The sequence below is a fragment of the Mauremys reevesii genome, linkage group 2 (genome assembly GCF_016161935.1).
Source record: "Mauremys reevesii isolate NIE-2019 linkage group 2, ASM1616193v1, whole genome shotgun sequence".
Lineage (NCBI taxonomy): Eukaryota > Metazoa > Chordata > Testudines > Geoemydidae > Mauremys > Mauremys reevesii.
The window spans coordinates 84,340,217-84,363,597 of NC_052624.1; the positions used below are offsets into that span (position 1 = coordinate 84,340,217).

The window sequence follows — 23,381 nt, forward strand, 5'->3', positions numbered from 1 at the left end:
CTGTTTTTTGAAAATGGTTTGCACAGGTTGATTGATACCCACCTTCATCTAGACACATTTCCCTAGTTTGCTTATGAGAACATTATGTGGGACTGTATCAAAAGCCTAACTAAAATCAAGATCTTGTCCACTGCTTCCTGCCTATCTGCCACACCAGTAACCCTGTCAAACAAGGTAATTACATTGACAAATCCATTTACTGAACGATTCCTTTTAGTTTTCAGGTCATTAAAGAGCTCTTGATGGAGCCATACTGGCCTCTCACTATTCTTCCTACCTTTCGTTCACATCGGTATAGTTGGCAGTTATGCATTTAATACTGTCTCTATGAGAAGCTGCCAGCTATTTAGAACATAATATAAGACCTATTTACGAGGAACCCACATGTGACAGAAGGAAAATAAAAATATGTATAACTGTAATTATATGCTGAGAACAATAAAGAAAAAAAATTCTGCAGTATGTGGTACATTTTTCTTACTTTCCCCATATCCCTTCTTTCCTTCACAATTCTAATACTGCTACATTTTCAGTTTATAAACACTATATTTTTAAAAGTACAAGGATACCATAATAAACTCAAATACCTCAGCCTATTAGTGCTATTATGATACTACGCAGATTCAGACAGACCATAAATAAGAATGTGATACCACAGACAAAAATAAAAATATGTAGAATTTTAAATTATATTTCTTGTGTAAATTTTCTCTATTAATTGAATCTATTGTTTGGCACTATCAGAACACAAAGAAAGGGCTGAAACAATCTTTTTACAATTATTTCTTGATTATAAGAACTCTTTCTAATTTGCATTACTAGTCAACACTACACTAATCATTCAGAGAAAGAGAATAGTAAAAAATAATACCTATTTCATTTGCACTAACATATACTCATATTCTGTTTTACCTTTAACCCTCTAGATCAATGTCACAAACAGTATTAACTAAATTCTTCCATCAAACATACATCTCAATGTTCATTTTTTCCATTTTAATCTAAGAAGGTGTGACAGAATGTACCTGTCCCCACACCCTATACACTATTGTAATAATCTTTGTATAATGTATGCCTTGTGAAGTATCATTTGAAAACTCAATTCGCTGGTCATTATTGTCCAGATAAAATGTTTGTGGCAACACTGCATGGGAAGTTATAAGACTCCACTGTGTGGTGTTATTAATATGTTCCAAACTGAGGCTGGCAAACAGGTCTGTCTCAAACAAAGGAACGTGTGCTCTACTTAATTTTCATTTAAGCAGTAAACAGAGCCATCAAGCAGGAAGTGAAACAAAAGAAACTAAAACCCTTCCCCATAGCCTTTTGTCTCCTGGAAATGTTATTCAAAAGGGGAAGAGCAATTACAAAAAAGATGGACAAACACCCCAACGCACTCCTCTTTTTCTCCCTGCCCATCGCATTCACAGCACCAGAAGTGACAAAAGAAGCCTTTGTTGGACTCTGGGAGAAGGGATGCTGACTAAGAAGTTTGGTCAGCGAGACTGCTGAAGGCATGTGGTGAGAAAACTTTGCTTTGAGTTTGTTAAGTTAGGCACCAGTTGCATTTTATCTTATTTTTCTTGCAAATCTTTCTGACTTTTATGCTTTATTACTTGTACTCACTTAATCTCTCTCTTTGTAGTTAATAAACTTGTGAGTTGTTTTTTTAATATAATCCAATGTGTTTAAAATGAAGTGTCTGGGAAATTCCATTTGGGGTGGAATAATGGATTTTATATAAATCTGTACTGTCCAGGAGAGGACTGGGCAGTATAGGACATAAATTTCTGGGGGGAAATCTAAGACTACGAGTGTGTTGGGGTCACCCTGCAGTATAACCCAGGCTGGTAAGAGCCAAGGTGTGGCTGACTGGCTGCAGTACACAAACGGACAGCTGGGAGTGACTTACATGCTGGAGGCTGATTGTGAGCAGTCTCTGAGCTGGAGGCTACAGCAGAAAACCATTGTAAAGGCACCCCACGTTACAGGGCAGGGGTAACACAGCTACTCATTAGTCTGGACTGTGCCCCATGTATGTCACAAAGGGTCCAAATGACAGTGAGACAATACTTTCCAGCTAATCAAAGCAAGATTTAAAGAATATGTTGGAACGGGTCCCGAATGCATCCACTAAAAAATAGCTATGAAACTAACAGCATGAGTAAATCCTCCTCCCAGTCATTTCCCTGCATACAACTGCCAGCATTTACCCTCTTGAAAATGTGTGTGTTCTTTTAAAATCCTGTCTAGGGGAATGAAATATGTAGTCCTTTGTGTGTTCTGAAAGCACAACACTGTTCTAACCAAAATTTTGTTTTTTCTGTTTAAACTTAGCAAAAGACCAAAGTAATCCTTTCACTTTATCATAGGTAAGATAACTTTGTTATTCTCTATCTCTTCCTCCAACACTATTTTAATTTGACCATTTCTCTTTCTTCTCCTGTCTCTATCATGCCTCTTTCCTTTGCTCTTCCCTACCACAATGGTTGTAGAGTTAAGGCTAAATCTCAGCCTTGCCTTGAGCCCTGAAGAAAAGCTTGTTGTTGTTGCATCCAGAAGCAGACCATGATTATGACTCAGAGTTCATGTTTGGAGTTTGCAACAGTTCCAGCATCTAACACCAGAAGTGATACCAGTAAAAGACCTCTCCTCAGACAGATATCATGGTAGCACTTCTTATGGCTAACAGAAGTAATGTTACTCATCAACAAAATTGCAACTTAGGTGAAAATATACACAGCAATGCTGGAAAACCTATGAAGAACTCTTCCAAACCAACCATGTACACAGTTGTACAAAACAGTGGCAAATATGGAATACTGCAACCATTTTATATAGTTTGAAACACTTCACCATGCCTTAGCTACAAAAGTATTTTAGATTTTTTTTTTTTTAAATAAAATGGAAATTTGAGATTTCTAATGGCGACTGGTATATTGCCTCTAAAATTGGCAGAAACCATGACTGCTCCCTTCTATTTATCTGCCGCCGGAGATCAAATGAGAGTGTCTCATGTATTTTAAGAGCATAATGAAGACACACTTTGCACTGGCCTTCTTCCTCAATAAAGGAAGCTCTAAAGGATCCAGAACACCTCCATGCCTCAAAATTAGCTCTCTCTTAAAATTATCCATAGAAAGACATTTAATCAAAAAAGGGAGCCAAGACAGTAACTCCTAGTCAGACAATACTGATGCCCCTTAATCCAGCACTTGGTGCCTAGGTACTACTATTATGAGTGCACCAAATATCCATACACAGTACTTCCCAATAATGGAAGTATTTTTTCATTACCATTTGCTTTCTATGAACTCCAAGAAACAGTTTACAGTAAACCAGGATCTCTCACCTAGTGAAGCATAGGACCCAGGAGGTAGACCAGCAGCAGACAAGCGCCCAGCTCCTGTTGACTGTCCAGCAGCATGCCGTGCCTTTGCACCTGCAGCAGCATTAACATCAATGTCACTGCGGGACCTCTGCAGTGTTCCTGGACTTGGAGCAGTCTTGCTGCTACTTCCTGAAACTAAAAAGAGTAAAGATAGTAAAATTAAATCTAAATTAAGCCCACTTATTATCAAAAGTTTGGTTAAGATTTTCCATCTCTATCCAGTATATGGTCTTATAAACCATAAGGTTAACTTGATTCAATATATTCAATACAATCCTATATAATATAAAATATAAAGCAGTAGTCCCCAACCTTTCTGTTGCAATAACATATTCATGTTCCCAGAAGAGTGTGGTGGGTGCCAGATGACCAGCCGCCAAGATGCCACCGAGAAGCAGTGTCATCGAGAAGCATCGCCGCCGAAATGCCGCCGAAAAGCAGCGGTATTTCGGCACAACACTTCTTGGCACTGCCGCTTCTCAGCGGCTGGTTGTCCAGCGGCCGTGCTCCTTGGCGGCAGGTTGTCCGGCGGAAGCGTTCCCTTGTCAGTAGGCGGGTGCACATAAATGCCCCAGCGGGAGCTATGGCGCGCGCGGGCACCGCGTTGGGGACCACTGATATAAAGTAACTATATTAACAGAAGGCTAAGGTTGCAAAAATCAAGCCCACAAAAGATACTAAAATGACAGAATTGTGGTTGCCTGTGCAACCTTAATGCGGCCCCGCTGTGTGCAGGTATTACGATATAATCTTTAATTACAGAATAACATACTATTTTTTCCAGTAGGACCCCTGCCTCATTCAGTCCATAGAATAGATAGTGCTCACGGAAGGGGGATCATTCATTTCTTTTACCTTCCTCATTCAATGCATTGTCCCAGGCCTTATTTAATACACACCATTCCATCTTCCTACCCCCATGCACGAAGTACAAAATCATTAATTTCCACATAAGCAGTTCTGTGGTCTATTCATCATAGTATCCAAGTGCTTCATAAACATTAATTTATCTTCATATTATCTGTGAGATTAGGTGGTATTATTTTTTCCAGTTTACAACTGAAGAACTGAGGCAAAGAGATAAGGACAAATTTGTCCACTTATTTAAAATGCCCAACTTGATGAAACCAGGACCAGATTTTTAAGAGTACTTAGCATTTTTTTTTACCACTTTATATGTTCACAGCACAGCTCTAGTTCTCTTCAGTTATGGCTGTGAGTGCTCAGCATTTCTGCAAATCATACTGGTGGGTCTCAAGTTTGGCATCCAGAAAATGAGAAACACAGTTAATGGCCACCTGTAAAATGGTGTGGTTTAAGTGATTTAGACAGCATCAAATAGGATCTCTGTGACAGAAACAGGGATAGAATTTGATTTTCTGGGGCACAATTCAACTACCTTGCCTATGAGACTATCCTTTCTCTTCCTGTAGTCTCCTGCCTCACTCAAAACACCCTTCCAATTTCTGCAATAGATTAAGCAAAAGTCCTAGAGACAACAGTCTCATTCATGACACAACCCTGACTTATTCCCTGATCAGGTCCATCTTGCTCACTGAATGATGCAGCAGTCCTGTATAAAAAAATAGTATAAGATTCTTACCAATGCAAACACATAAGATGGTGAATTAAGGTTGCACAGGTAACTTCAGTTCTTGCATTTAACTACCTTTTGAACATTACAGTTTCAACCTAATAGAGGATAGTGTTTTGGGTTGTTTTTTTTAATACACCTCTACCCTGATATAACGCTGTCCTCGGGAGCAAAAAAAAATCTTACTGCGTTATAGGTGAAACTATGTTATATCGAACTTGCTTTGATCCGCCGGAGCACGCAGCCCCACCCCACTGGAGTGCTGCTTTACCGCGTTATATCTGAATTTGTGTTATATCGGGTCGCATTATATTGCGGTAGAGGTGTATCTATTTATTTATTTAGGAAGTTTAAGGGATTTACAAATCATGGTCATGTAAATATCAGAAACAAACGGATAATTACAACAGTGAGTTTATTTTTTTTTTGTTTAGAGAAAAATTATGCAGCAATATAATTCTCAAATCTCACTAACAGAATGTTACCTTATTACAGAGTGAACCTCCTTATATTAGCCAGGATGTGTTATTTCTAGAACTTTATTAAACTGAGTGAAACTACTGACTGTTCATATTTATCAAATCAGGTGTGTCTATCAAATATTAATATTGAAACAATTGGCAGAGGTGCATTTTGTTTTTGGCAGGCAAATGTACTTTGAGCAAATTCTCTCTTGTGGAACCACCATATTGATCCCCTACTTCTCAGCTCCTGCAACCCTCTCTGCAGTCCAGTCAGACTCATTTCTCTTTCTCCTCATCACTGACTCTCCCTGTTCTCCATCCCTGTGTCTGGCACCCAACAACCAGAAGGGGCAACTGCAGGAAAGGTCTCGCTCAGCCACTACAGTCCCACACTAGAGCATACCCAGAACAATCCTCTGAGAATTTACTTGCCAAACTCTAATACATTTCTATTGAGCAAGGAAGAATTGAGATTTTCCAAAGGCTGAGAACTTGGCCACATTTGGGTGAATTTTCACAGGGACAAAAAGGTACATCCCTGACACCAAGGCTATCCCACTGTGAAATTTCAAGTCCCTATTCCAAAGCACAGAGGCACTAGAGCTTCTCTATTATATAGATTTAGGATTCTTTTTTTTTGGTAAGGGAAAAAAAAACCCGTATTTTTCTTTAATCTTGTTCTCTGAAACGGCTGAACTATTTTAGCTGGAAAATAAATTCCATTTGAGGCAGGCACCCACCACAGAAAATTTCAGCCCAAAAAGCTGAAGTATGGCAAGGTTATATATAACAGAAAAAACAGGGTCTTACAATGGCAAGTGATAGTAGTCTTAACTATAAGTGGAACTGGTATCAACGCATATAATAATACAATTCTGTATCAGAATAAACAGAAAAATAGCCATAATTTAAGATTTTTTTGTAAGTCTAATTTAAAATATGAACATAACTTTCTAGATGGTCAATTTGTAAGAAACAAGTCTATTTGTGTGTACTGTACAGCAATGAAAGCATACCTCTGCCAGCTATACTTGCTGGGCTGGCTGTGGACCATTTAGAAGATAAAGGACGACTGAAAGAAAAGCAAACAATAACTACATTAGTAAGATAAATCTCAATTGGATCCAAAGAGCAATTATACATTATGAAAACACTTTTCAGTTCTGCATCTTTTTACTTCCATTTTCTATTTCTACTTTATGACATTTATTCAGGTAACACACATACTATACAGAATGACCCATAAAGCATGCTCATCCTAATACATCACCTGCTTTTGCACATTATAAAATTAATTCCTTGCTATAGTATTATTTAATACTTTGGTGACTGCAGACATAATATAAACCCTTTAATATAAACTGCAGATGTACAGAACTATCTAGTTCCAGCCAGAGGCTTGAGAGAAACATGTTGGGTGCTGAAGGTGGCTCGATTCTGTTTCTCTTGCTTTGCTTTCTACACCTCCTCACACATAAACCCCACTTAAAAAAAAAAAAAACCCTCTCTTCTGAACCTACTCCCTGCTCCAACTCTTGTTCTACATTTTCTTCCAATCCTGCTCCCAATATTCCTACACAATGTACCTTAAATAGTTTGGGAGTTACATGGCTCCCAACACACAGATGTAAAGATACTACCTAGCAATGTTAAGTCCTTTGGTAAGATTCTATCTTATCCACAATTCAATATTCAGTCCACATGCAACCCTTCAAGTTTCATGAACAAATTACAAATCAAGTTCCTAGTAGTGATTATGCATTAGCTTAAGCAAAGGGTGAGCAAGCCATCTGTGAAAGTACATATTAGTTGTTGAAGATAGTGTTGCCAACACCGTTCCCCATAAATTTCTATTTAAAAATGTTTATATAATTACAAATGACATATTGCAGCTAAAATTTGGCATAGATAAGGGAAAGGACTCAATTTTTAAGGCTACTAGTTAAAAGTATTGCTACCAAAAAATTAACTTTTCAGTGTTTGGGGGGCGGGGGGCATTCTTTCTACTCCCCTTTGGCCCACAAACAAAATCAGTGAAAATCAAATTAACTCATTTCGGAAGATCACTAATCTAGACTAAGGTCTTTACAGTTTTGGTTTCCCCAAATTTGGCACCATAATTCAGATTGGTTCTGAGAGCTGAAGTAGTATATTTGTTTTCCACACAGATTTCTATTGTAGCCTATACTAGATGTGATTTAAGAACAGAACTTCATATGTTCAGGATGTCTTCCATAATTTGAAGGATAGAACTTCCACATACTACTATTTCCATCACCACATGCAGCTTCTATTTATGAAGAAAGGCCAGTCCTTTTCCAATGAGGCTTCTAGATGAAGATAAGTTGTACCTATTGAGGACAGCAGTACTGTCCTGCAGCTAAGTGCCAATTTCAACTTCATTTTGGCAATTAGAACAATACTGAAAAAGAAAACTGAAGAAGTAATTGTGAAGATAAAATTAACTCATTTTTGTTCATCATAGAACTTACACTATTCCACTGTTCAGTGGAACTGAATTTCAACAATTTCCACCCCACCATCAATCTCAGCCTGGACCAGTCCACACAAGAGAGCCACTTCCTGCACACTACAGTATACAAATAAGCTATGGTCACATAAACAACACACTATACCGGAAACCTACTGACCTCTATACTTACCTACATGATTCCAGCTTTCATCCAGACTACATCACACAATCCATTATCTACAGCCAACCTCTAAGATACAACCGTATTTGCTCCAATACCTCAGACAGAGGCAAACACCTACAGGATCTCTATCAAGAGTTCTTAAAACTATAATACCCACCTGGTGAAGTGAAGAAAAAAACGGTTACTCACCCTTTTTGTAACTGTTGTCCTTCAAGATGTGTTGCTCATATCTATTCCAGTTAGGTGTGTGTACGTGCCGCATGCACAGCTGTCAGAAACTTTTCCCTAGCAGCTACCCGTTGAGCCAGCTGTGGAGTCCCCTGGAGTGGTGCAGATATGGCGCTCTATATACAACCCTGCCGGCCTGATCCCCCTTCAGTTCCTTCTTGCCAGCAACTCTGACAGAGGGGAAGGTGGGGGCGGGGGGAGGGGAATGGAATAGATATGAGCAACACATCGCAAAGAACAGTAGTTACAAAAAGGGTGAGTAATCGTTTTTTCTTCTTCGAGTGCTTGCTCATATCAATTCCAGGTAGATGACTCCCAAGCCTTACTTCGGAGGTGGGGTCGGAGTCAAGGTATTGCAGATCGAAGCACCGCTCTACCGAAGGCTGCATTGTCCTGAGATTGGTGGACGATGGCGTAGTGCGACGTAAAGGTGTGCACTGAAGTCCACGTGGCAGCCCTGCAAATTTCCTGAAGAGGTACATAGGCCAGGAAGGCTGTCAACAAGGCCTGTGCCCTCGTGGAGAGAGTCATAATGCCAGGCAGAGAAACCTTTGCCAAGTCGTAACAAGCGTGAATACAGGCTGTGATCCAGGAGGAGATCCACTGGGAAGCGACTGGCGAACCTTTCATCTGCTCTGCTAAAGTGATGAACAACTGGGTTCTTTTGCAGAAAGGCTTCGTTCGGTCAGTATAGAAGGCGAGCGCCCTTCTAACGTCCAGCGAACACAGCTGCTGTTCATGAGGGCCGGCGTGCAGTTTTGGGTTAAAAACTGGCAGAAAAATGTCCTGGCTAACATGAAAGTGGGACACAACTTTGGGAAGAAAGGCTGGGTGAGATCTAAGCTGCACCTTGTCCATATGAAAAATAGTGTATGGAGGCTAAGACGTGAGGGCCCGCAGCTCAGACATGCGTTGTGCCAAGATGATGGCCACCAAAAAAGCAAGAGAGAGGTAGAGGAGTGAACAGGAAGCTAATGGCTCAAAGGGAGGACCCATGAGGTGAGAAAGAACTAAATTAAGGTCCCAGGTTGGGACTGGCGGCTACTTCAGGGGATGAATCTTCTCCAAACCCTTCAGGAAACGTCCCACGATGGGGTGCGCAAACACTGAGCACCTGGAAACACGGGGGTGAAAAGCCAATATAGCCACGAGATGGACCTTGAGAGAACTGAATGCCAGGCACTGGTCCTTCAAGTGCAAGAGATAATCCAGGATACACAAGATTGAAGCCTGGAGCGGAAGCACCTGCCTTTGGGCACACCAAATAGAAAATCTTTTCCATTTTGCTTTGTAAGTGGCTCTGGTAGATGGCTTGCAGCTCTCCAGAAGTACCTACCTCACCGGGTCTGAACAGGCGAGCTTTGCCTGTTTCAACCACAGATCTTCCAGGCCATGAGGTGGAATGACTGAAGGTCTGGGTGAAGGAGGCAGCCATGATTCTTCAAGATGAGGTCGGGAGCGAGAGGTAGATGTACCAGGGACTGGACTGACAGGTCCATGGCGGGTACCAGCACTGGCGAGGCCAAGCTGGAGCCACCAGTATGACGTCCGCCCTTTCCCTGTGGACCTTGAGAAGCACCTTGTGGATGAGTGGAAATGGTGGGAAGGCATATAACAGTTGACTGGACCATGGAATCAGGAAAGTATCTGCGATCGAGCCTGGGTTTTGACCCTGGAAGGAGCAGAAGGTTGGACAATTCCTGTTGGCCCATGTAGTGAACAAGTAGATTCGGGGAAACTCCCAACTGTGGAGAATTGAGTGGATGACGTAGGAGGGCTTCCTGACAAAGAGAAAAAGATCAGGCTCCGCCTTGCCTGTTTATATAAAACATAGTTGTGGTATGGTCCATAAGCAGCACTACATAGTGGCCCTGCAAGCGGGACAGAAACACTTGGCATGCAAGGCGGATCGCCATGAGCTCTTTGATGTTCATATGCAGAGCCAGTTCCTCCACTTGCCATAAGCCCTGAGTTGTCAGGCTTCCAACATGTGCTTCCCAGCCTAGTGCAGACGCGTCCGTTACCGGAATCAAGGTGGGCTGGGGAGGGTGGAAAAGAACCCCAGTGGCCACCATGCGGGGTCAAGCCACCATCATAGGGAATTGAGAATATGCCTTGGAACGGTCAGAACCCTGTCCAGACTGTCATGGCCAGGGCGATACTCGGTGTGAGCCATGCTTACAGAGGCCTGATTCGCAATCTGGCACGCTGCACCACGTAGGCCCAGCAGCCTGAGACACTGCCTCGCCATGGTGGTGGGAAAGCTGCAAAGGCTGCTGTTATCTGCGAGAGGGCCAGATGCCACACCTCTGGGAGGTGCGCTCTCGCTTGATTGGCATCAAGGACTGCCCCGATGAACTCTTTTCTTTGAGTCGCGGTGAGGACGGATTTGCTGACACTGAAAATGATGCCTAAGTGATTGAACGTGTCTCTGACCATTTGCACCTGCAATTCCACTTGCTAACGAGAGCGGCCTTGGAAGAGCCAGTCATCAAGGTAAGGGTAGACATGCATGTGATGGCAGTGAAAGAAGGCTGCCACGACTGCCATGCATTTGGTGAAGATGCAGGGAGCCGTGCATCGACCGAATAGGAGAGATGTGAATTGATAATGTACCTTGTTTACCATGAAGCGGAGGAATCATTTGTGAGACGGGGTGATAGATATGTGAAAATAGGCATCCTTCGTATCGAGGGTAGCGTACCAGTCTCCCGGATCCAGAGAAGGGATGATTGTGTTCAAGGAGACCATGTGGAACTGTTGAGTTCCCTCAGGTCCAGAATTGGCCTTAGGCCTCCCTTTGCTTTGGGGATGAGGAAGTAATGGGAGTAGAAACCCTTGCCTTTGAGCTCCTGGGGCACCTCCTCCACAGCTCCTAGAGCGAGGAGGGTCTGAACCTCCTGGATAAGAAGTTGCTTGCGAGAGGAGTCCCTGAAGAAGGATGGGAAAGGGGGATGGGAGGATGGGGAGGAGCAGAAGTGGATAGAATATCCCGCCTCTACCATGCGGAGCACCCACTGGTCCAATGTAATAAGGGACCATGCACAGTAGAAGCAGGATAGACAGTTCAGGAAGGGAGGATAACTGGATGGGCTGTGGACTGGTAATCTGTCCTCATGCGCACCTTCAAAAGGGGCGCTTAGGGCCTGGAGGGGGCTTGGACTGGCCCTGGCCCTGCCCCTGCCCAGGAGGAGGGCACGACCGCCTATATCTATTCCTCCTGCAGGAGAAGTCCTGCCTGGGCCTAGTGGGGAAAGACCACTGCTGGGTGGTCTGCACTTTGAAAGGCTTCCTTTGGGTCACCGAGGTATGCATACCAAGGGATTTAATGGTATTACGGAAGTCCTTCAGGCTACGCAGTCTAGAGTTTGTCTGCTCAGCAAATGGGCCCTGGCTGTTGAACGGGAGGTCCTGAATTGTTTGCTGAACTTCCGGAGGAATGGAGCCAAGCATTGCATCTCATCGTGATACCTGACGCCCGGGTACACGGCATTCAAAGAACCCTGGAAGGAAGTCCGGGCTACAATTCTGCCCTTCTCAGCGATGGCCCCCAGTTCAGCCCTTGACTTGGATGGGAGAAGCTCTTTGAACTTTTGAATCACAGACTGTGTTGTAACTGTATCTGCTCAGGTCTGCAAGCTGGTTAGCAATCAGGAGAGAAAGGACCCCTGCTGAATGAACTTTTCTCCCAAACAAATCAAGGCATTTAGCATCTCTTGATTAGGGCACAGGCCCCTGCTGACCCTGCCTCTCTTTTTCATTCACTGCCTCCACAACAAGGGAACACGGAGGAAGATGGGTGAAAAAATATTCGTACCCTTTAGTGGGGACAAAGTACTTTCCTTCGACCCCTTTGGCCATAGGAGGAATGGAGGCAGGCATTTGCCAAATAGTCTTGGTGTTAGACTGGATAGTCTTTAGCAGAGGTAAGGCCACCGAGAGGGACCCTCTGGTGCCAGGATGTTCACCACAGGGTCCTCGTTCTCTACCACCTTCTCCACCTAGAGCTTCATATTTAGGGCCACCCTTCGGCCCTGAAGTCCATGGGTGGTGGACCGGATGTGGAGGTACCCATCACCGCCTCGTCAGGAGATGACGAGGAAGAAGCCACCGATTCCGTGTTGGCCTCATGATCCTCTAGGACTGGTTTCTCCCAACCCCCGGGTGTAACCTCCACTGGGGATGGGGTTGGATCTGGGTTCTGAGATGGATCCTGAGATGAGCAGCTGATGGTTGCCTCAGGGAAGCGAGACCCCAAATGGGATGGTGGGGGAGCGCCGGGGTGGGGCACCTTGGGCCTGATGGTACGTCTCAGGGGTCCAGAATTGCCACTGGGGTTGCCAGTGGGGTGCTGAAGCGTCCTGTCTAAGATTTCCCGGCCCTGATCTGGGTGCTTCTGATGCCCCCAATGCTCTGCCTGACCTGAGGGAGGTCGACGTTGAGTGGGAGGGCCAAGAGGGAGCAGTGCGGGACTGCCCCACGGAGGCCTCCTCCTCCTTGAATGGATGGGATGAGTGCCATGGGGAATAACGAGGACCGGACAGTGACCAGTGGTGCCAATGCAAGGAATGGCAAGGAGATGTGAAGCGGTGCCAGGAGGTTGATCGGCGCCGTGAAGTAGGGCTTCACGTTGGTGGAGAGTGGTGCTGTGATTTAGAGCGGCGCTGCGATCGAGGCCCGAGCCAAAGTGGGACTGGTGTCCAGAGTGAGATCTGGAACGGTGCTGCAAACGGGAGCGGTGCCGTGACACAGAGGGACGACTGGGAAGTGCAGTCCGAGTCGATGTGAGCGGTGCTGCAAGGTCACAGATTGGGATCTGGAACTCAAGCAGGACTACAACCTATCAGCCGACGACCACCTCAAGTGGAAACGGCTCTGAGGGTCAGGGCTGCGAGACCAGTGCCGCAAGTCGGACCGGTGCCACAAGTCAGACCGGCATGGGGCATAAGTGCGGCGCCAGGACTCAGAGCAGCGCAGAGATCCTGGTTGGGGGGCAGACGGCCCGAACATAGCCAGTTGGCCCCTGGACCGTGCCAGGCCTCGGGGTAGCAAAGGCATTGAGACTGGGGACTTGGGCGCTGTCATTTCGATAAGCCCCCCAGTGGCCGCGAAAGTGTCCGGTGTGGAGGGTAGCATGACCACCTCCACCTGCAGCCACGGAGAGTCCAGGAGTGTGGGGCTTCCTGGGGAGATGGGGGCCGTTAAGGTTGAGCCTGACCGGAGGGTCTGTCAGCCGTAGGCCCATGCTCCGCACCGTGCCCTGCCGACGCTGCGGTTTCCGCGTCAGGCCATTACAATCATAGAATCATAGAATATCAGGGTTGGAAGGGACCTCAGGAGGTCATCTAGTCCAATCCCCTGCTCAAAGCAGGACCAATCCCCATTGTGGAGGCTTGTCCTTAGCCTGCTTCTAGTGGGCAGCCAGCGAGTGGGAGTGGTGCCGAGGGGAACTCTTCTGGGCCCCGGGAGACTGCCGGCCCTTGGGAGGACGTGCCGAGTCCTTTTTCAATGCCGTGGATGGCACCGCCGGAGGAGCACTCTGCACCGAGGTGCTCAGGGCCAGGTCCTGCTGCGGACAAAGGGCAGACTCCATGAGGAGTTGTTTTAAAACGAATGTCCCTCTCCTTTCTAGTGCGAGGCTTGAAGGCCTTGCAGATATTGCATTTATCTGTCTGATGGGCTTCTCCCAGACATTGGAAACAGGAGTCATGGGGGTTGCCCATGGGCATACGCTTGGCACAGGAGCTACAGGATTTGAAGCCCTGGGATGGCATGCCCCAGAGCCCTGCAGGACCCTCGCTGAAGGGGAAAAACCCTCCAACCACTAAAGACTACAATTAACAACTAGAAGAGAACAATTAACTAACAATGGGTAACTATATACAAAGATAAGCATAAGAGCTAGAGATTAGTGAAGCACTTGCGAGCAAGTGACCACTGTTCCAACAACCGTCACTGGCGGTAAAAAGGAACTGAAGGGGGGTTGGGCTGGCAGGGTCATATACAGAGTGCCATATCGGCACCCCTCCAGGGGGCTCCACAGTCGGCCCGACAGGTCTCTGCTAGAGAAAAGTTTCTGACAGCCGTGCACATGGCGCACACACACACACCTAACTGGAATTGATATGAGCAAGCACTTGAAGAACAGATTGACAGAGCCAGAAGGGTACCCAGGACCTACTACAGGACAGGCCCAACAAAGAAATTAACAGAATGCCACTAGCCGTCACCTACAGCTCCCAACTAAAACCTCTCCAGAGCATCATCAAGGATTTTCAACCTATCCTGAAGGACGATCCCTCACTCTCATAGACCTTGGGAGACAGGCCAGTCCTTGCTTACAGACAGCCCCCCAATCTGAAGCAAATACTCAAGAGCAACTACACACCACACAATGAAAAACACTAACCTAGGAACAAACCCCGTTGCCAACTCTGTCCGCATATCTATTCAAGGGACACCATCATAGGACCTAACCACATCAGCCACACCATCAGGGGCTCATTCATGTGCCATCATGTGTTAGCAATGCTCCTCTGCCATGTACACTGGCCAAACCAGACAGTCTCTATGCAAAAGAATAAATGGACATAAATCAGACATCAAGAATTGTAACATTCAAAAACCAGTAGGAGAGCACTTCAGTGTCCCTGGACACTCAATAACAGACTTTAAAATGGCAATTCTTCAACCAAAAAACTTCAAAAACAGACTCCAACAAGAAACTACAGAACTGGAATTAATTTGCAAACTTGGCACCATCAAATTAAGCCTGGGAGTGGATGGGTCACTACAAAAAGTAATTTTCCCTCTGTTGATACTCGCACCTTCTTGAAAATGGTTGGGAATGGGCGACGTCCACCTTGACTGCATTGGCCTCGTTAGTACTACAAAAGTAACTTTCCCTCAGTTGATATTCATCCCTTTTTGTCAACCGTTGAGAATAGGCCACTTCCACCTTAATTGAATTGGTCTCGTTAGGACTGACCCCCCACTTGATAAGGCAACTTCCATCTTTTCATGTGCTATAATATATATACTGTTTACTGTATTTTTCACTCCAGGAATCTGATGAAGTGGGTTTTAGCCCACAAAAGTTTATGCCCAAATAAATTTGTTAGTCTCTAAGGTGCCACCAGGACTCCTCGTTATGTTTGCTGATACAGATTTAACACAGCTACCACTCAAACCTGTAGGCATATTAGAACTAGACAATTTTTGTTCTTTCAGACTGGGAATCATTTCAGTGACACTTACTTGAGACTCTCCTGTGAACTTGAAGATGACCTGTCTGACTGAGGGAGAGATGCTATACTGCCAGAATTCTTCAAGTAAGTCTGGAGACTTTTTTGATAGGATGGCTCAAGGTTATTGTACAGGACCTCTGCTTCTCCAGGAAAGTGACTTCTAAGACCCAGGTAAGTCCTACAAAACAAAAGAACAGCTAGGTAGAACTGTGAAAGGGTTTGTTTTTTTTAAACTACACGGAAAAAAATGAAAATCCAGCTGTGACACAGACTAGAAAAGGTTACACAACTAGCAGGCTAATTGACCTAAATTCAATCTTTATAAAAGGTGTTAAAAAGTATGTAAATGGTAATTAGGGCCATTTCATGTTAGATAGACTAGAGCTTTGAAATGGAAACCTGTACTGTTAGGGTAATACTACTTGAATGTGTTTACTTATATCTCATTAATGTTAACCATGTAAACAGTTTCTATTGATGCAGAGATCAAAAGGGAGGATTAACACTTAGATGAAACTTGAGTATAACAACATCATTATTACTAACTTCAAAGTGAAATATAGATAAACTGTCTATGAACTGCTTAATGAATAATTAGCTACATTGATTAGTATAAGGTAACTACTAGTGATGCTTAGGAAAGAGAAGGTTACTTCAAAAGACTATTGTTCACAAAAGAGGCTGCAAAAAATCTCTATAAAAACTCTTGGGACCTGATCATTTCATCTCAAATCTGCTTATGCTTCATCAGGGGAAGCTTGGACCACAAGACTGAGATCTCCAGTGCCATCTGGATCACCCTGATATTGAACATTGGACTGAACCTATGGACTAATTCTAAAAGAACTCTGTACAACTCCAAAGCTCACCATCTGCACTATGAAACTGACCTAAGAAGAACATTCATGTCTGTATGTACAATGATTTTTAAAACAATATTCTCCCTCTTCTCTTTGTAAATTTTAGTTTAGTTAATAAGAATTGGCTGTAAGCATGTATTTGTGTAAGATCTGAAATATTCATTAACTTGGTTGGTAACCTGTCTGATCCTTTGGGATTGGTAGAACTTTTCATATGATGAACAAGATTTTCAATAAACTCATATTTGACTTGGCTGTCTGGGTGGGAGCCCAAAGGCTGGGCTGCTTTTAGGGAACTATGTTTTTAGCTTCTGGGTAACCAGTAAGGTATTGTAGAAGCTGTTTTGTTGTTGGCTTGGTAAATCTGCGTATCAGAATAACCACCAGTTTTGGGGATTGTCTGCCCCATTCTTTGCAGTTTGCCCTAAATAAGCAATCTCAGCGTGGCTCCCAGTCACACCAGCACTTAAATGTGCTGAATGCTTCTCCACTAGCCAGGTTATGGAGGCATCTAGCACAAAAGTCTGAACTAATCTTTCCAAAGTAACTTCTGTCCTCCCATCACATTCTCTGTGATATATCTTTAGATATTTCCTGCTCACTGAAGATACCCCAGAATATACCATCAAATATTAGCAGCCAATAGTATCTGTGATGTCACAGAATGATCCATTCTAAGAAACTTTCAGTGAACCAGCACAATATAAAGGGTATTTCTCAAAAGGAAATTTTTTTTTAAAAGTTAGTTAAGATTTATGGTGATTTAATTTTGCTTCAAAGTTTGCCTTTGAAGTGTATTATTATTTTGGAAAACAGAAGGTGCTTGAGAAACACTAGATACTGATTCTGCATTTTAAACAGATGTACTTTTCATGTAATTCAGAATTCATTGCACATTACACAAATGTAAAAGACTGGCCTGGTGGCATAGCAGTAGTGGTCTGCCTTAATGGTCTACAGCCAAACTAAAGCAGCCAAACAGGAGTGAATTTAGCCCTCCCCAGTTCCATTTAGCACAATCAGGTGAGGATTTCAAATCCTAACTGAGACCATTTGAATGCTAACAATACTTACTAGCAGTTTTATTTTCACCACTACACAGAGTGGTACAGTGGAGAGGCTACAGGACTGGGACTCAGGAGAGCTGGGTTACATTCCTGGCTCTGCCACTGACCTGCTGTGTGACCTTGGGCAAGTCACTTCATCGCTCTCTCACTCTCCCCCCAGAAAGTCCTAAGCGCTGCCAAACAGTTGGGCTTTCTGGGAGGGAGGGGCAAGAGTGGAGATGCGGCACTTCCCCACTCCTCCCTCTCTCTCCCAGCGCTTTGCGCTTAGGACTTTCTGGGAGGGAGGGGGAGCAGTGGAGACGCAGCCCTTCCCTGCTCCCCCTCCTCCCTCTCAGAAAGTCCTAAGCGCTGGGAGGGAGAGGGAGGGGGAGGAGGTGGAGAAGAGGAACTTATGCAATGCTCCCTTGTAAAGTCGCTGCTCTTCCACAGAATCTTACAAGCAGTGGATAGAGCAGGCAGCCAAACGACATTATAAGGGAGCATGGCAAAACTTTAAACGAGCATGTTCCCTAATTGAGCAGTGACGTAACTTTGAAACAATGTTAAGGGGAGGATGTTAAGTGAGGAGTTACTGTACTACAATATATAGACTTCCCTTCCCTTGGTATAAAATGTCAAATCTTTCAACCAAGGTTACAAGTTCACTCAAAACTCTTACTTTCTTGCCTCCACTCTTGCCTCAGCATCAGCATCATGAATGCCCTTCTTGATGGTTTCAACCAAGACAGTTGCATGCCTAGAAGACAAACATTCCTCATGTTAGTTTTTACTTTTACAAATTTAATTATACCAAGGTAATTTCTTACCTGTTAATTAAGTTTCTCTAAGTCATACAGAGTACATCTAAATAGCAATTAAAAACACGCGGCACCAAGTTTTGGAGCTAGGTCAAATGACTTGGGCTCAAGGGGTTCAATCTGTCAGGCTAAAAATTGCAGTAGAGACATTCAGGCTCGGCCTAGAGCCTGAGCTCTGAGACCCACTCCTCTCGCGGGGGCTCAGAGCCCAGTCACCAGCCTTAGCCCAAATATCTAAATTGCAATTTTTAGCCCCACAGCATGAGTCAACTGACCTGGGCAGCTGCAGCTATGCCAAGGGTCTTTTATGGTACCAGTCACGCAAGGGCAGAGTCTGCCCCCTCCCCACTCTGAGTGTACCTTAATAGTATGCGTGCGCGACCAGTCTCCTCAGTTCCTTCTCTACAATGGAGGCTACCCCAACTCCGAAGTAGAGGGGAGGAGGATGGGCAGTGGAGCACCCACAGGGACACTCATCTTGAAGAACGTCAGTTACTGCACAGGGCGAGTAACCTCCTCCTCCTCCTCTTCTTCGAGAGATATCCGTGTGGGTGCTCCACTCCAGGTGATAGAAAAGCAGTGTATCTCAAGGAGGTAGGGACTTCGTATCTGGTAGGAATGCAGTAGATAATACAGCTCTGCCTAATTGTGTTATCAGAGAGAGGTCCTTGAGTAAGGGCATAGTGCTTAACAAATGTGTGTTCAGAAGACAAAGTGGCCACTTTACAGATGTCAGCCAAGGGAACTTTGCATAGAAAAGCCATGGAGGTAGCCACAGATCTAGTGTAGTGAGTTCTGATGCCGACTGGAGGCGTCATTTTCTTTATCTGATAGCACAGTCGGATACACACAGAAATCCAGTTTGAAAGTCTCTGGGTAGAAATAGGTGTCCCTTTGGAACGCTCTGTGATGGAGACAAATTCCTAAAGAGCTTGGTTCTCTCCAAATAGAAGGACAAAGCCCTGCGTACGTCTAACATATGCAAGTGGAATGACGAATGCACCTTTGGAAGGAATTTGGAATGTAATTGGAGGGTAACCTTGTCCTTAAAAAATAGTGTATATGGTGGTCTGCCATGAGAGCTGTTATTTCTCCTGCCCATCTGGCAGAGGTGACTGCCACTAGGAATGTTGTTTTCATAGAGAGGGAGCAAGTGGCTAGGGGCTCAAATGGTTGTTGAGTTAAGCAGGATAAAACTAAGTGAAGGTCACACGGAGGGATAGGAGATTTAATGTCTGGGTATAGGGATTAGAGCCTGGTGATTAGATGAGCAAAACCAGAGGTATTGTCCATCTTGTCATGAAAAGTTGTAATAGCAGCAAAGTGGACTTTGATTGAGCTGAAAGAAAGGCCCGATTGCTTGAGGTCTAATAGGTAGTCAAGCATGATTGGGAGAGGTAGAGAAGTAGGAAGTTGTTGTTTAGGTGAGCACCAATGTGTGAATCACTTCCACTTACGGAGATAGGTGATGCGAGTAGATTGTGTTCTCAATGTAGGAGCACTCTTTGAACCTGCTCAGAGTATGCTAGTTCGTTTTGGGAGAACCATGTAGGAACCAAGCTTTGAGGTGGAGCATGGACAGGTTGGGGTGAAGAAATCAGCAGTGTTGCTGCGATAGGAAGTTTGGAGTGAGGGGCAACAAGATTAGTGGGCAGATTGATATTCTGGTGAGGACCGGAAACCATGGTTGTCTGGGCAACGATGGGACAATCAGAATTACCATGGCACAATCTGTCCGTATCTTTGTTCGAACTCTGTGGAGAACCGGTATAGAAGGAAAAGCATACAGCAAGTCCTGGCGCCATGGGATCATGAACGCATCTCCCAGGGAATGTCTGCCCAGTCCCGCTTGGGAGCAAAATTCAGGACATTTCATGCTTTTCGCAATTGTGAAAAAATTTATGTTGTATAGCCCCACATGTGGAGCGTCTGCTTAATTCATCCGCTGTGGTATTCATAGCTCTGGGAAGATAGGCGGCTGATATCCAAATGTTCGCAAGGCACCAATTCCAGAGCTTCATGGCTTCTGTGCAAAAGTGACTGAGAGCGAGCCCCACCCTGCCTGTTTACATAGAACATGCAGGTGATGTCTGTCATTATCCATACATGTTGGTTCCGGATTAATGGGAGGAAGTGACGGCAGGCATTGCATGTGTCTCGAAGTTCTAGGACATTTATGTGCAGGGAGGTTTCGGCTTAAGACCATAGGCCCTGGGCTGTGTGGTGGGACATGTGTGCACCCCACCCAACAGTTGCTCATGAGAGGGGTCCCTGAAGAGGGACAGGGAGGGTGGGTGAGTAGGAGGCAAAGATAGGAAAAGGATCGAATAGCCAATTGTGACAACCTCAATAACTCACTTTTCAGTCGTAATGTTCTGCCATTGATGGGAGAATGGTCGCAGGCGGTGTCCAAAAATAGGGACATGCAGTGTAAGCACTGAAGTGGGAACACTGTTTTCTAAATCCTCGACCAAGGCTTCAAATCTGCTCATTAGTTGGAGGGGGCTGAGATGCTGCCGAGGAATTGGAACGGCAATGATGGTATATGGGTCTCTGGCATTGCTGTTGTCGTTGCTCATGTGATCTATGGAATTGCTGGGTATATGCGGGGTAGTGTGGACGCTGGTAGGGTTGATATCGATATTGTCGCCTTCTGATCATAGGGGTTTGAATTCATAGAGACCGGAGAGTTGTCCTTGAGTTTCATTGAATGAAGTACATCGTTCATCGTGGAGGCAAAGAGAATTTGTCGCCGAAGGGAAGATCTTCAATGGTATTCTAGACCTCTTGAGGAAAGGAAGAGGAGGAAAGCCATGAACCTTGGCGCATGACCACTACTGTAGCAATGGATCTTGCTGCAGTGTTGGCTGCATCAAGAGCTGCTTGAAGAACAGTAGATTTGTCCCTCAGAAACTAGAGCTGTGAATTGTTGTTTCTTTTCTTCCAGAATGTCATCAATAAAGTCCATGAATTTGTTGTAATTTTTGTGGTCATATTTTGCCAGAACAGCAGTATAATTAGCAATGCAAAATTGTAAAGTGGAAGATGCATATACTTTATGTCCAAGCAGATCTAGTCACTTACTGTCCTTGTTGGATGCGGTAGAGCAGGGAAAAAGACAGTTACTCACCTTTGTAACTGTTCTTCGAGATGTGTTGCTCATATCCATTCCAATTAGGTGTGCGCGCACCGCGTGCACGCTCGTCGGAAGATTTTTACCCTAGCAACTCTCGGTGGGTCGGCTGAGTCACCTCCTAGAATGGGAAGGAGGGCAGGTTTGGAATGGATATGAGCAACACATCTCGAAGAACAACAGTTACAAAGGTGAGTAACCGTCTTTTCTTCATATCAATTCCAATTAGGTGATTCCCAAGCCTTACCTAGGTGGTGGGGTCGGAGTGAGATGTTGCAGAATGCAAAACTGCTGAGCCAAGGGCTGCATCATCTCTGGACTGTTGGACCAGTACATAATGTGAGGCAAAGGTGTGGACCGAGGACCAGGTAGCTGCACGACAGATCTCCTGGATGGGTATGTGGGCCAGGAAGGCAGCAGAAGAGGCCTGAGCCCTGGTAGAATGTGTAGTGAGGTGGCTCGATGGAACATGGGCCAAGTCATAGCAGGTGCGGATGCACGACGTCACCCAAGATGAAATCCTCTGGGAGGAGACAGGTAGGCCCTTCATTCGGTCTGCCACTGCGACGAAGAGTTGGGGCGTTTTACGAAAGGGCTTTGTCCGCTCGATATAAAATGTGAGCGCCCTACGGACATCTAGGGAGTGCAATTGTTGCTCCCTTCGCGATGAGTGTGGCTTCGGAAAGAAGACCAGAAGGAAGATATCATGGTTGATATGAAAGGCCGATACCACCTTAGGGAGGAAGGCCGGATGTGGTCGCAACTGCACCTTGTCCTTGTGAAACAGTATACAGTGGGTCCACCGTGAGAGCCCAAAGCTCAGAGACTCGTCTAGCCGATGTAATGGCTACGAGGAAAACTGTCTTCCAGGACAGGTATAGCAGTGAGCAGGTTGCCAGCGGCTTGAATGGGGCAGTCATAAGTCTGGTTAGAACCAGGTTGAGGTCCCAGGTTTGGGCGGGGCGGCGAACGTGGGGGTATAAGCGCTCCAAGCCCTTGAGGAACCTAGAAACCACAGGGTGCGAGAATACGGAGCGGCCACTCTCCCCTAGGTGGAAGGTAGAGATGGCTGTCAAGTGCACCCTCAGTGACGACACCGCCAGGTCCTGCTGTTTGAGAGACCAGAGGTAGTCCAAGATGGAATGGATCGGGACCTCAGTGGGAGTAACATTGTGCGTTTCGCACCAGCAGGAGAAACGCTTCCACTTGGCCAGATATGTTAACCGAGTGGAAGGTTTCCTACTACCCAGGAGTACCTGTTGTACCGAGGCAGAACAACATAACTCGGATCGGTTTAACCACGCAGCAGCCATGCTGTGAGGTGCAGGGACTGCAGGTCTGGGTGGTGAAGTCTGCCGTGATCCTGCGTTATGAGGTCTGGGCATAGAGGCAGGGGAATCGGGTTGGCTATCGACAGGTCGAGCAACATGGTGTACCAGTGCTGCCTGGGCCACGCTGGAGCGATCATGATCAGGTGCGCTCTGTCCCTGTGGAGTTTTAGCAGGACCCTGTGAACCAGCGGGAATGGTGGAAAAGCGTACAGCAGATGGCTCGTCCACGGCATCAGAAAAGCGTCCGAGATCGAGCCTGAGGAGAGGCCTTGGAATGAGCAGAATGCCTGGAACTTCCTGTTCTTGCGAGAAGCGAAGAGGTCTATGCGGAGAAAGCCCCACTTCCGGAAAACGGAATGGATAACGTCCTGACAAATCGACCACTCATGAGACAGGAAGGATCTGCTGAGGCGATCTGCCAGAGTGTTCTGAACCCCTGGGAGAAAGGACACTACCAAGTCTATCGATTGGGCTATGCAGAAGTCCCAGAGCTGGATGGCTTCCTGACAAAGAGGGGAGGACCGTGCTCCTCCCTGCTTGTTTATGTAATACATGGCCGTTGTGTTGTCTGTGAACACTGAGACATAACATCCTTGTAGGCGCTGCTGAAAT

General features: G+C 45.3%; 1 protein-coding gene across 32 annotated transcripts in view; it reads right to left on the reverse strand.

Annotated features, from left to right (window-relative positions):
• Window positions 1-23,381, reverse strand: part of CLASP2 (cytoplasmic linker associated protein 2) — a 280,902-nt gene that overhangs the window by 106,469 nt on the left and 151,052 nt on the right. For all 32 annotated transcript variants that reach the window (XM_039523734.1, XM_039523715.1, XM_039523712.1 and 29 more), the window contains 4 exons: window positions 18,167-18,244; window positions 15,592-15,759; window positions 6,466-6,521; window positions 3,353-3,526 (listed from right to left, as the gene is read on the reverse strand). In XM_039523734.1, the coding sequence (XP_039379668.1) occupies window positions 3,353-3,526; window positions 6,466-6,521; window positions 15,592-15,759; window positions 18,167-18,244 (476 nt within the window). The remainder of the gene's footprint in view (window positions 1-3,352; window positions 3,527-6,465; window positions 6,522-15,591; window positions 15,760-18,166; window positions 18,245-23,381) is intronic.